This window comes from Thamnophis sirtalis, unplaced genomic scaffold (assembly GCF_051295495.1).
Source record: "Thamnophis sirtalis isolate CommonGarterSnake01/CBP01778 unplaced genomic scaffold, rThaSir2_p1.2 scaffold_1, whole genome shotgun sequence".
In the NCBI taxonomy this organism is placed as follows: domain Eukaryota; kingdom Metazoa; phylum Chordata; class Lepidosauria; order Squamata; family Natricidae; genus Thamnophis; species Thamnophis sirtalis.
The window spans coordinates 49,255,074-49,268,110 of record NW_028261381.1 but is presented as its reverse complement, the minus strand read 5'-3'; the positions used below and the strand labels follow the sequence as shown (position 1 = coordinate 49,268,110).

The 13,037-nt window shown below is 35.7% G+C and overlaps 1 protein-coding gene across 1 annotated transcript in view; it reads left to right on the top strand.

The window, feature by feature from the left end:
- Positions 1-13,037, top strand: part of LOC106552522 (kalirin) — a 489,228-nt gene that overhangs the window by 438,429 nt on the left and 37,762 nt on the right. Inside the window, exons 22-28 of the mRNA XM_087707922.1 lie at positions 467-649; positions 1,871-1,989; positions 3,170-3,236; positions 6,010-6,119; positions 8,135-8,204; positions 9,134-9,223; positions 11,783-11,875. Of these exons, the coding sequence (XP_087564048.1) occupies positions 467-649; positions 1,871-1,989; positions 3,170-3,236; positions 6,010-6,119; positions 8,135-8,204; positions 9,134-9,223; positions 11,783-11,875 (732 nt within the window). The remainder of the gene's footprint in view (positions 1-466; positions 650-1,870; positions 1,990-3,169; positions 3,237-6,009; positions 6,120-8,134; positions 8,205-9,133; positions 9,224-11,782; positions 11,876-13,037) is intronic.

Below are 13,037 nucleotides of genomic sequence, written 5' to 3'. Positions count from 1 at the left end.
ATTTAATAAGAGTTATATGCTAATTTAAAGTTTTCCAGTGACACAAGATGAAACATTTGATTTTTTTACCCATTGCATCCTCTTGCTCCTCTTTCCTGGAAACCATTTTTGAGCATTGGAAAGACCTTCCAGCCAGGAAATGATTATAGACAGAGCAATTAGGCAATCATGTGCCTCTCCCCATGTGGGTCCTGTTAATGCCAACAAAGTCTGTGAAATTAAACCCACCAGATCTATTTTATTCTTACTTTCTTGCCCTGATGTCTGACACAGAACACACAGATTTTAAAACCTTTTGATGGAAAAAGCCGCATCCCACCTACACTCTGTCTCCCAAGATTTTAAGGACATTTTCACATTAGCAGCATTTGTGAAAAATACAAGGCCCAGATGGTTACTTTGTGAATTAAAATGGAACAGAATGTCTGTGAAAGATGTGATAACGAAGAACAACTCTTTTCAACAGCAAACTAAGGAGAAAGTAAAGCTTCTCATTCAGCTGGCCGATAGCTTTGTGGAGAAAGGACACACACACGCCACAGAAATTAGGAAATGGGTTACTACAGTTGACAAGTGCTATCGGGATTTTTCACTGAGAATGGGGAAGTACCGCTACACTTTGGAAAAAGCTCTTGGGATCAATACAGAGGTACTGTAAGTTGCATGTTTTTCTGACATATCTTTATTAAGGAAGATGCCTGGATTTGGGATATATGAGATTCTTTCCCATCCACCAGGTCCTGCTTTGCTTTGGTGCAGCATGGAGATCTCCCCAAATAGATTCAGAAAGACAACATTTGGCTCTACTGCAAGAATAGATAGATAGATAGATAGATAGATAGATAGATAGATAGATAGATAGATAGATAGATAGATAGATAGATAGATATAATTTCCCCAAAAATAAATGCTATCTGATGACTAAGTAATAGTCCATTCATAAATGTGGGAAGTATTGCAACCTTCAGAAGGTTGTTTAAGGCCTTTTCAGTCTAAGCTTCTAGTTGCGGATGACATGCTTGACTTGATTCCCAGGGAATGAAATGGTTAAACTGCTGTGGGGTGCAATTCAACCATTCTGCAATAATCCCATAAATATCTAATCTTTAAGGGAGGAAGAAAATGACTGAAAAGAGTTTTTATCCCAAAGAAAGCCTTGAAAACTCTTTGTGGCTTCACCATGAAAATTAACTTACAGACTAATTAAAACAGTTTGTGTGTATGCATGTATGATTCTTGTTTGCAGAAGCCCCCCCCCCACCTTGCTAGAGCTTCATTTATAACCCCCCCCCCAAAAAAAAATTGCTTCTGAGCATGAGGAGAGAAAATAGCTGATAGAGGAATGTGGGATAGAAAGCTGTTGTTGGGATTGTTAAAAATAAGAGGTATTTAGTGTTTTTAACTGAGATCAGGCCACTGAGTTGAGAATGACCAAGTCTATGCTTTGAACCTCGTTTTAACAAACGTAGTTAGGATATGCTTGTTTCTTGAGAAGATCAAATTGCATCTCTTAGGACCAATATTTTGGAAGAGCAAAAAAAAAAAAAAAAAAACACCAGTCCCCACTCCCCCATCATGTGTTTAAGCAAAGAGGAAAGATTATTTTCATCACTTCAGAAGACCTGCATGGTGGGAGGAAAAAGCTTCTAAGAATCTTTCATCATCTGTGACTTGTCCGATCTGATGTGCTTTTAACTAATTATTCATAAATATATTGGTGCGTTTGGCCTGTTTGCACTGTGCAATATTATCTTCCAGTGCTATTGTTTTCCTTTCATCTCTTTCACTTTGCAAGCACATTTTTTGCATTTCTTTATTCATTCACAAACCATAACGATTTGTTAAAGCTCCGTGCCACTGCATTTTTTAGGATAATAAAGACCTGGAGTTGGACATCATTCCAGCAAGTCTGTCTGATCGTGAAGTAAGGCTACGTGATGCCAGTCATGAAGCCAATGAAGAAAAGAGAAAGTCAGCCAGAAAAAAAGAGTAAGTGGTGAGAATCAGGTGCCTCAGTAATATATCAATTCGCAAAAAGCAACCGCTTCTTCTCAGCATGTCAGCAAGCTCACCCAGATGTGAAGCAGCTAGAATATCATGTTCTGTACATTTGTACTGAATGTTATTCTGGCAAATGGCCAGAACAGAGATAGAAGAAGAACAACATGTAATCATATGGATACAGAAAGTCTGGGATAAATCCAATCCAGATGATGATGATTATGTTGTTGTTATAGTGGTGCTTGTGGTTGTTATTGAATTTCAGAAAAGGGCACATCTATTTTGTTTTGGGTAATGACATGTTACACGCATATTTTGTTGCAGATGTGTTTGAAACAATAAAATATTTACAAGCATGTAGCAAATGCTATTGTGCTTGTTACTGAGGAAATCTCAGTATTCTAAGGGATTATTCATTGGGAACTAGCCAAGAAATTGTTTCTTGTTCAGTTTGATCTTCAATTGTCCCATGATCAGAAGGAGTATTGTTCCATGCTTTATTGTCGCCTGTTTTCATTTAATGGTTTAAAAAATAGTGATGCTATTGGCAAGGAAGTAAAAAAGGCATTAGATCAAAATGCAGTGTGACAGAACATTATGTTAGAAATTGTATTCTCTTTTGTTCTTTATTTGTTCATTGGTTGGGAACTAAATGTTTTTTTCTCAATTTATCAAGTTAAAAGCACAAAATGTATTACTTCAATGAAATTAACAACAATGGTATTTCTTCTGGGTTCCAGAAATTTTGGTCTCTGAAATATTAATTATTATGTAAATTGCATAGTACTGTCAAGATAACTATATTACCCAACAAATTCAAATGCATTCATATTCCAATGTGTTCTAAATAGAGTGTTTGAACATTGAAAGAAAATAGTAATCTATTAAAGTCTGAGAACTCTCAGTAAGAAAAAAAATATCAGTGCAATTATACTGCAGAAATATTTAACATCCATCATTCCAGACACATATATCTTTTCTTGTGTTTTATTTATACATTTATATATTATACTTCAGGTTGTCTTTTCTTCAAAAGGCTTAAGGCAGACTTCATAATTCTCTCTCAGAAATGTTATCAGTACAACTGTGAGACAGGCAAAACTGAAAGATTGTGTTGGTTTCTCTGTGCTTGTTCTATATAGTTACGCAAAACCATTTCTCCTTGTAGGTTCATCATGGCTGAATTGCTTCAGACTGAGAAGGCTTATGTTAGGGACCTGCATGAATGTTTAGAGGTATGATACCTTGCAAGAATAAACACAATGTTTTATATACAGCTCATATGGTGTAATGATTTGTTGTATACAGTATGATTTGAAAAATAATAATGATCTTTATTTCAGTGGTAGTATTACAGATTGTTGGCCATTATAGCAAATGTGACTTAAGTAAAAAAAAAAAAAAAGTGAGGCGGGGGAACCCGGTTCATTCCTTCTGCTTTAGGGTGGTAAATTGGTGGTTTTTTGCTGCCAGCATCTATTTTTGAAAGGGCACCTCACTTGACATCCACCCTCTCATGGGGTATGGGGTGTGTGTGTGTGAAAGAAATATGGTTGTCACAGCCTGTACTGAACAATTGAAAGGTCAAAATGTGACATGTCCATATTGAACTTCCTGATCATATAATTCCACCACCTTCCTTCCTACAATCTTGGCAGATAGACTATTCTTACAAAATAAACCTAATGCGGGTTTATTGAAAAAAGGAAGTCATGCATGTTTTTATTTTTTTAAACCAACTTTATTAAATTTCAAAGGAAGGCAAAATACAAATTAATGAAAAGACATTAATGAAAAGAAATGAAGGGATTGGAATGTGAAAAAGTTAAGAAATGAAAAGAGAGAAAAAAGAAAAAGAAAAAAATAACAAAAAGAATTACTTCCAACTTTCTTTAGTAAATGTATAAATATATAATAAAGTAACCTTGTACTATAAATTAAAACAAAAATATCATATAAACTATGCAAACTAAATAATGCAAACTAAAGCAATATAGCAAAATAGCAATTTATTTTAAATGTAAACAAACCTTTAAAACCTGCCTTCCTTTTGCATAAATATTTTTTATAATTTTATTAGTTTTTTCCAATTTTTAAACAATTATCATCTTTGCCTTTCTAAAACACACACAATATTTCTATAATCATAACAAATCTAATTAGCAAATCCTAAAACTTCATTTTTATCTTTCTCAAGTAAAAAGTCCATGTGGACACAAGCTAGATAAACTTTTATCTTTCATTAAAATGGTTAAGAAATAATAATTTTTAAAAAATATCTTTGTATTTGTTAGTATTAAAGTGCCAGCATTCAAGAATGGGGGAGACCAACACAGAGCTGTTCTGATCATGGGACGGAAATTAAAAGAGCATTACAACACAAAACAAACAACAGCCCAACAACACAATGCTCCAGAAAGGTCACAAAATGTTAGTGATCTGTTTCAAATGCAGCAAGAATATTATAGATCACAGGGTGAAAGTACAAAATACTACAATCCCCAAGAATATTCTTTTCAGACATGTTTTCACTAAGCATAAATAATGGAATTACATACAATTCCTTAATTTGTATAGAGGAAATAAAGAACATTATAGAATAGCAGAGAAACATCAAGAACTCAGTGTAGATGGATTTCCCCTCCACCTTTTTTGAGGGGTGGCAATTTCAAGCTAGAATCAGAGGATTCGGAAAAGGTGATAAACTCCCGCCCTTCTGCAGCTTTGTTTCAGCTTGAATTCTGCCCTTAGTTTTAAAGGGAGTAATCATGATCTGTCTCTACAAGAGGGAATGGCTGGGTTATCTTACTCCCTCTGTATGTAACAAAAACTTCTCTCCCTCATGAGAATATGTAACATTCAAGCAGCCAGCACTGCTGTGAATGATTGACAAAGCTTTGTTCACAACAGGTACTTATGACAGACTCCCGACATAAGTGGAATTATGGGGAATATAAATAGAAATGATGTGATCAAACCGGTGTGTTATGTGTTCGGTAGATGTATTGTACTGTACTGTCTAGCTGAGTAAATGAAGGAGAGAGAATATGTGGCATTCAGATTGGAGAAAGGATTTTGTAGGATGTTCAAAACATTTCAAATTCAAAATTCCCAATCTTGAATTTAAAGCAGCCGTTCCTTATGCAGAATGGGCTGCTTTGACCGTTTGGGAAGCATTGTAAACCCCAAGCAGATTAGTTCAAATTTGAGATAGAAGTGTGTTGGTTTGAAACAATTCCCAAACAATTAGACACCTGTGTTTCGAACACAAAATAAATGTTCTGGAGCTGGTGCTTTGAATTTGAAACATTTTCTTCACTATTAGAGTTTTGAATTATTTATTATTATATTCTTTTTCCACTCAATATTATTATATTCTTTTTTCCTTCAACTGGTGGAAAGGGCATCACATATAATGTCCCTTCCACCAGTTTTCCCAGTAAACCTTGTAATGTACTTTGGAGTAACTTCTCTTGAGAGGTTATATGACTGAAAGTAGACTTGATTCTAAGTCTGCCTGGTCTTGGTCCAATTTTTTAATCACTACAGGACCATTTCTCTGTGTTCATCATAAAAAGAGAGTGACAATATTGGCCAGCAGTTCCTTTTGGATTATTCATATTATTCACACCACTGAACAGTTTATGGCAGTGGTCTCCAACCTTTCCGACTTTGCAGACCAGCAAGGGGAGGGGAGAGGGAATGGTTCCATGCAAGCAGTGGGTGAGTGCATGCGCATACAGTTCCAAGAGGTGGACACGCGGGCCTGTTGCATGTGCAACTAGAGCTGCACACATATGTACATGTGCACGTCACTTCCACAGCCCGCTTCTAAATGGGGCATAGCCTGGTAGTGGGCCATGGCCTGAGGGTTGGGGATCCCTCCTTTATGGTATTTGTATACTGAACTTTTCTCAGATAGTCTCTTCTTTTACCAAGAAAAATAAATAGCAACTTTTTGGCTATATATGTAAAATAAATAAATGTATAATATACATTGTTTTCTAGACATACCTTTGGGAAATGACAAGTGGAGTAGAGGAGATACCACAAGGGATTCTGAACAAGGAACACATAATATTTGGAAACATCCAGGAGATATATGACTTTCATAACAAGTATGTTTTCTAAACATATTGAGATATGTTATTCTTTCAGATCACGGAATATGCAAGCTACAATTCCTACATAAAAGATCATGGCACTATTGTTTCTGAGACAGTTCTATCATACTCATGATAGAGACAGTGTCTGTATGATGTAATTATGCTTCCCACTAAGACATATAGTATGATGTTTGGCTGTACAGGAGGCCAAAACAATCCTGCCAAATAAGTGATGTGTCTGGAAGTTGACATGGAAGAAGAAGTTGCAACACCTATCTCTCTTGGTCCTTGCCGTTGGTACCTATGCCTTAAATTGCATTGCTGTAGATGAAAATTAGTCAGCAGGATTAGAAATGAATTTTATCTAGCCTAATTAATGATGGAGATTCTGTATTCATCATAGCAACACTAATACTTGGCTGTTGATGGTTGTTACTATGTTGATTCATTAAGTAAGTCAAGGGGTACCAAGTTGACAGTGAATAAGTAATGTTGACAAGATCTACTATAGAGCTTAGTGCAGTCATGGCATCTCTTTTCTCAAAATGGGAATTCCCTATAAAGAATATTAGGCAAAAGCTGCAAACACCAGTGCAGCTGAAACTAGCATTCTGTTTGTACAATTATGTGAAGTAGCTGTTCAAAAGCCACACATTTCAATGAACACATAACTTTGACTATCTCCTTACAGGTGATCTACGAGTAAAGTATCATGACAAGTAGGCTCTCCATCAATTCTATTCTGTTTAATTGAGTCTTACTTGAGCATGAAATTTACCTTAATTTCATCTGTTTATGTGAGAAACTCTCATATAAAAATCTCTCATATACAAACAAGGAGACTATGAACAATAAAAAGCACATGTATTAAAATGCAATTGTATATAAGCTTTCGCAAAAGGATTCTCAATCATGAAAGATAGAAAGAGAATGTCTGACATTTCTGAATACATGGCTTAAATACATTTTGGAGTAAGAGTCCATCCCTATTACATGTCCGTGTTATACAATCTCCTGGCAACTTGCCAAACGGTTTATTTGAGTGATAGCTTTTTAAAATTTGTATATTCAATTAAGTAATATTTATAGACTCCTGGACAACTCTGGCAACTTATAACTAGGAACCATTTAAAAACAAAAAACAAAGATACAATAGACTGGAAGAACAAAGTAATCAAAACAAAAACAAAGCAAAACAAAACAAAGCAAAACTCATGGTGTCCCAAGGCCTGTGAGGAGTATCAGATCTTCAATAGTTTCCTGAACAACATTAGGATAGGAGATACATGAATCTTAGGGGGGGGCAAGGTCATTCTGTTGGGTCAACCTATCCTCCAAAGCACCTGAAGGCAAGGCAAATAGAAATGGATGGAAACTAATCAAGGAGAGAAGCAACCTGGAACTAAGGAGGTTCCTCTCTAGCACTGGAGTTTTTTTAAACAAGAGATTGGACAACCATTTGTCTGAAAAGCTATAGGGTTTCCTGCCTGAGCAGGGGTTTGGATTAGAAGACCTCCAAGGTCTCTTCCAACTTTTATATTGTAATTCTATTAGAAAGTTCTCCTGAAATTGCAACCTGAGTCCCACTAAGATGACAGAAACCAGGATGCATCGACCTTCCTGGACCAAACCCGATGGACAAAAACAACTGGAGAGAAGCCATCCCTGAGATAGATATTTCCCATATTGTGTACTTTTTAAAAAACTAAATGTTTGCTTTGATTCTGTGGTTCCCTTCCTCAGGCCACTAGGAACGGGACAGGTTCTGCAGTACTGAAAAAAAAAAAAAACATAAATAAAATTTTAGCCAGAATGTCAATCCCATAAAGAGAATCTGTTCAAAAGCGTAAGCATTATGGTCCATTTGCCTCTCATGTAAAACAATAAAGGAGTAAAAGGTGAAAAAGGTATTGGGAAGGTTACGTTCAGAGCTGCTTACCCATTGCCATATCCATTGCCATGTTTGGCTGCCCAGTAAAGAAAATATACTATGACTAATTTCTATCTTTGTTTTCATTTCTTTCCAGTATTTTTTTGAAAGAACTGGAAAAATACGAACAACTTCCTGAAGATGTTGGTCACTGCTTTGTCACCTGGGTAATAAGTCTAAACATATTATTCTTTCCTTTTGAAGGTTTTGTACATTTGTATTTTGATTTTGTACATCTTTAAAGAGGTCAAAATGATAAATTATATTCATTCTTTGTCTGATATAAAGTCATGCTAGCAACTTAAATTATTCCTTTCCTGACTCCCAAACCCTGCTTATTCTTATACACTCCTGAAACTTAAGGTATTCTTCAGGAGCAGTCATGGCTATTAGCACAAAAGTTCAGATAATAGCTGCAACTTTGTGATTAAAGGCTTTCCATTTTCTATGTGCATTGCATGAAACTAAGCCATTGTGGCTGTTAACTTCACTTTTTTAAACTGTTCCAGGAGACATCTGGTATTCTTTGAGCAAATCTGGTGGGGGGGGGGGTTGTACTTTGTTGCATTAAGGTGTTGTTTTTTTCTTAAACAGTAATCATATTATTCATTTAAATCATTGATTGCCCATTGGTAGGTATAACTCATCATATAACATCTTCCTGCTGCCAAAGGTTCATGAGATCAGTGTGTTATAAGTGTGTTAAAATATTAAATGAATCATTTCAAGCCAGGAAGTTTGTCAGAGAAATACAATACAATATATTGCCGAAAGGAATAAAATGGCATCATTTATTTTGTTCTTCATTGAGACCCACTGAAATGAAAATAATCTTTTACCTTCCTGTGTTCTAGTTCTTTATGATATAGATGTACATGTTGCAAAATGTTGAAAGTGGGCAGAAGCCATATGTTACTACAAAACTTGGATTGGGAGTCTTTAGGGAAATATCCTTTATTAATCTAATTAATTCCTGAACCTGAAATATATCCACCTAAAAGAGATGGATTTATAACATTCCAGTGGAAGCCAAGTGGATAGTCCAACCACATCACCTAAAGTTGCTTTTCTTTCTCTCTTAATATTAATTTTTCAGGCGGATAAGTTTCAGATGTATGTTACCTACTGTAAAAACAAACCTGATTCCAGCCAATTGATCCTAGAGCATGCAGGAACATTCTTTGAAGTAAGGACAATTTACTGCTCCTCTTACCTAGAAAGAGATATGTGCTGCTGTTTGGTTTCCCACTTTTCTTCCACCACCTTCCTTTTCTCTTTTGAATAAATTTGTGGTTTGATTTCCCCCCCCCCCCCCAATTACTGCCTGAAACAAAGAAATCTTGAATTCTGCTGGGTGTATCTAAAATCATGTGTAATGTTACAGGTAGAAAGCACTAAGATTGCTGTAGTGTTGCTTTTTCTTAGAAAAGGACCAAATATATTCTCCGATTTTTAGATTGAAAGAAGCTAGCAATATCAGCGAAGTATAAATTCACCTTTCTCTCTGGAAAAAAAATACTTTGAATAGTTCTTTTTCACACATTTGCAATCCCTCAAGAAAATTGTCTGAAAGAGTTGATGAGAACTCTAGTTTAGATTCAGTCAGGCTGCAAGGATTTCAAGGGTTTGTCTATAAATGTTTGAGCATCATCAAAAAAGCTTAGAATGGAAGGTCACTTCCTTTTGGGGGCTTTGTGTAACACAGCAAAAAAAGAGCTATGAATGAAAATCAAATTCCTCAAACTTATGCCAGTAGACAAAGAAAGTAATTCCCTTATCATTTCATTTTTATCACACAAATACTGCTTCATTTGTGTAAATAGTTGCATGACCAGATTCTACAGCATAAGTCATAGCAGTGGCTACGAGAAAATGCATTTGTCTGAGTCAAAATAATTATGCTGATTGCTAGGGAGATAGAAAAAAAGAGGTAAAATTAAGATTATTTTGATCCTCATATGCTATTAAATTCTATGTTGTATTCTTGCAACAAAGTCTTTAAAAAAAACACTAGCCATGATATATTTGCATTTTCCATGCAGTTTTTCAATCTAGGCCTGTCCGTTTCAGTAATTAATAGAACCACCTATTTACTGGAGTGTTAATTAAATTGAAACTTTACAATGCAAATGCATCCCAATCATTTGGGAATATTTTAGTCTGTATTGCAGTATTTAACAGTGTGGATTATTTTAAAAAAATAACATTGAGTAATTAATAATTATGATTCAAGGCTAAATTACATAAACAGTAGATTTTTGTGACCAACTCCCAATTCTCTGCCGCAAACAGGAATTACAAAAGGAGAGTTTCATGTAAAAATTGCATTCCAAAGCATTATGGGTACTTTTCATTTTTTTCCCATTTCTTGCCTCTAATCCCAAATAGGTGCAAGATGTTCTTATTTGTCGCATTGAATAACAATCAGGTATTGGTACACAAGATAGATGTTTGCTTTAGCTACTCTGTTTAGCATAATTATTAATAAACCCCTATATAGAAATGGGACACCAAATTGAAAATTAAAATAAACATCTTTAAAAAGGGCAGCAGCCAACAACTTTAAATATTTTTTGCAAGAAAACCATGTCATCCAAAACTAAGCTCAATTCCGAAGAGATTTCATACTACTTTACTCAAATCTTACCTTGGATTAGAACTATATTTGGTCCAATCATTTCAACTAAAGGAAGAAAAGAAAAAGAAAGTGACATTTTAATGTTTAATTGAACAAGATTCTATAGAAATAAGGTTTTTGCAATTATCCTTGTTAGCTTGGTCAAAATATATAGGATAGTTCAATGCATTAACCAGCAGAGGGCCTAATACTAAAGGGAACAAGGCATCCAAGTTATTGGCATTCATGTTTGCAGAATTTTCTTCTGTGTTTCACTCATCTCATGGATGAAGATTATTAATTCTCAGCAATAGAGCTGGTGAATTGGGTTGTTTATTGAATCACAAAAACAAGTTAAACTTATCCATGCTGATCACAGAAGTTTTAAACTTGGGAGGCAGTTGACAAGAGAAAACCCCCAAAGATCATAGAACATAATTCACAGTGGTGAATCATAAGGCCTAACAACCAGAGGTTGTTAACAACCCGAGGTGAGCAAATAGTGATTCTCTGAAAGTTCTTAAACTGTACCTCTTAGAGCCCTTTCCTATTTTAAATATTAGCTCAGGCCAGATTTAATTTAGGACTAATATATGTATCTGCCTTATGTGCTTCCTGACTCCTTTGTCTAAAAAACTTAAGATTTTTTTCTCATACAGAAATTAGAGGGAATCTTAATATTCAATGTGATGAAAAAGAAGGGGGGGAGCAGTAACAAAAATAAAAAACCTAGATCAATTGGGGCCATTTGTCCTTTAAATTAATGGAAGAAACAAAATTGATCATAATAGCTAGTTAATTTAAATTAACTCAACTTTGGTTTTGGTTCAATTGACTTAAAAAAAAAGTAGCATCAGGTTCTATAGCATATTTCTGCAATGAGCATCAGAGATATGCTTCAGGTCCTAAGGCATTTAAATAACATCAACATCAAGTGGTTCTTTCTAAATGGTAATAGGAAGAGAGCAGAAGTTACAAGATTTGTCTATCACATACCTTTTTAATAAAAAAAAACTATTTGTAGATTTTTAAATTGCTAAAGAATCTGCAAATCTTTTTTCTTGCATTTTTGTTATCTGTTTTGTCATCTTTTGGGAAAGTTTAGTGTTGTTTTTACTTTTTTTGAAGGAAATTCAACAAAGGCATGGTCTGGCCAACTCCATTTCCTCATATTTGATCAAGCCTGTCCAGAGGATTACAAAGTATCAACTTTTATTAAAGGTATGCCATTGATTTTGTTGTTATTCTGATATGTATTTATATACTTCATATCAGAGGTGGGTTGCTGCTGGTTCAGCCCAGTTCGACCAAACCGGTAGCAGCGGCAGGAAGCTCCGCCCACCCATCTGGAAGCTTCTGTGCATGCGCAGAAGTGTTGTGTGCACGCGCGAGCGCACACATGAGCACAAGCGAACCAGTAGTAAACCGGTTAGCAACCCACCACTGCTTCACACTAAAGTCACTCAATAAACTGTTGTAAGTCAAAGACTACTTATATTTATAAAGGGGATGTCCAAGATGATGTGGAAGGACTGTCTGGAGATTATGAGCACCTGTGTTTCTTGCTCCTACTCTCTTCTTATCCTTCCCCCATTGCCAGGACAATGCAGATGCCAATCAAGTAGCGGTGTTGGGGGGAGGTAGGGAAGAGAGAGAAGAGGAAGACAAGGTGGTTGCTTGGGAACTCTAGCCACAGAGCTCATGAAGAAATTGAGCCAAAGCCCAGGAGTCAAAGTAATGAGTAAAACCAAAGACTAGGTAACCCTGCCGAGAAAGAGGCAATAAGAAAGGAGGCAGCAGCTGAGAAAACTAAAGAGAAAAACGAGTTTATTTCTTTCTCTCAGAGAGGTATCAGGTAAAAAGTCTTCAAGCCATTTTTCTCAGCTGGAGCCAAGATTCAAAAGAGGAAAAACAGTCCAGAAGCCAAGCCAAGAATAAACAAGCTGAAAAGAGGAAGGAGAAAGTAACTTTGACATAACGGAAAAAAACCTAAAAAATGATAAAATACAAACTGGTTTCTAAAAAAAATGTAGCAGCATAGACAGTGGCAGCTCAGGGGTTTAGATCACAGAAATATAGATGTCGGCAACAAACAAATGTATTTGAGGCACAGAATAGAAAGATATAAGAATATAGTGAAATTGGACTTTGTACAGGTATACAAAATATTGTACAGATAAAGAGCGCATAAAAATAATTGGTTAAAACAGAAAATACAGATTAACGACAGATTAACAGAGTTGGAAGGGAACCTTGTAGGTCATCTAGTCCAACCGTCCATCCAAGCAGGAGACCCTACACCATTTCTGACAGGTGGAAGTCCCGTCTCTTCTTGAAAGCCTCCAGTGATGAAGCTCCCACAACGTCCGAAGGCAACTTCTGT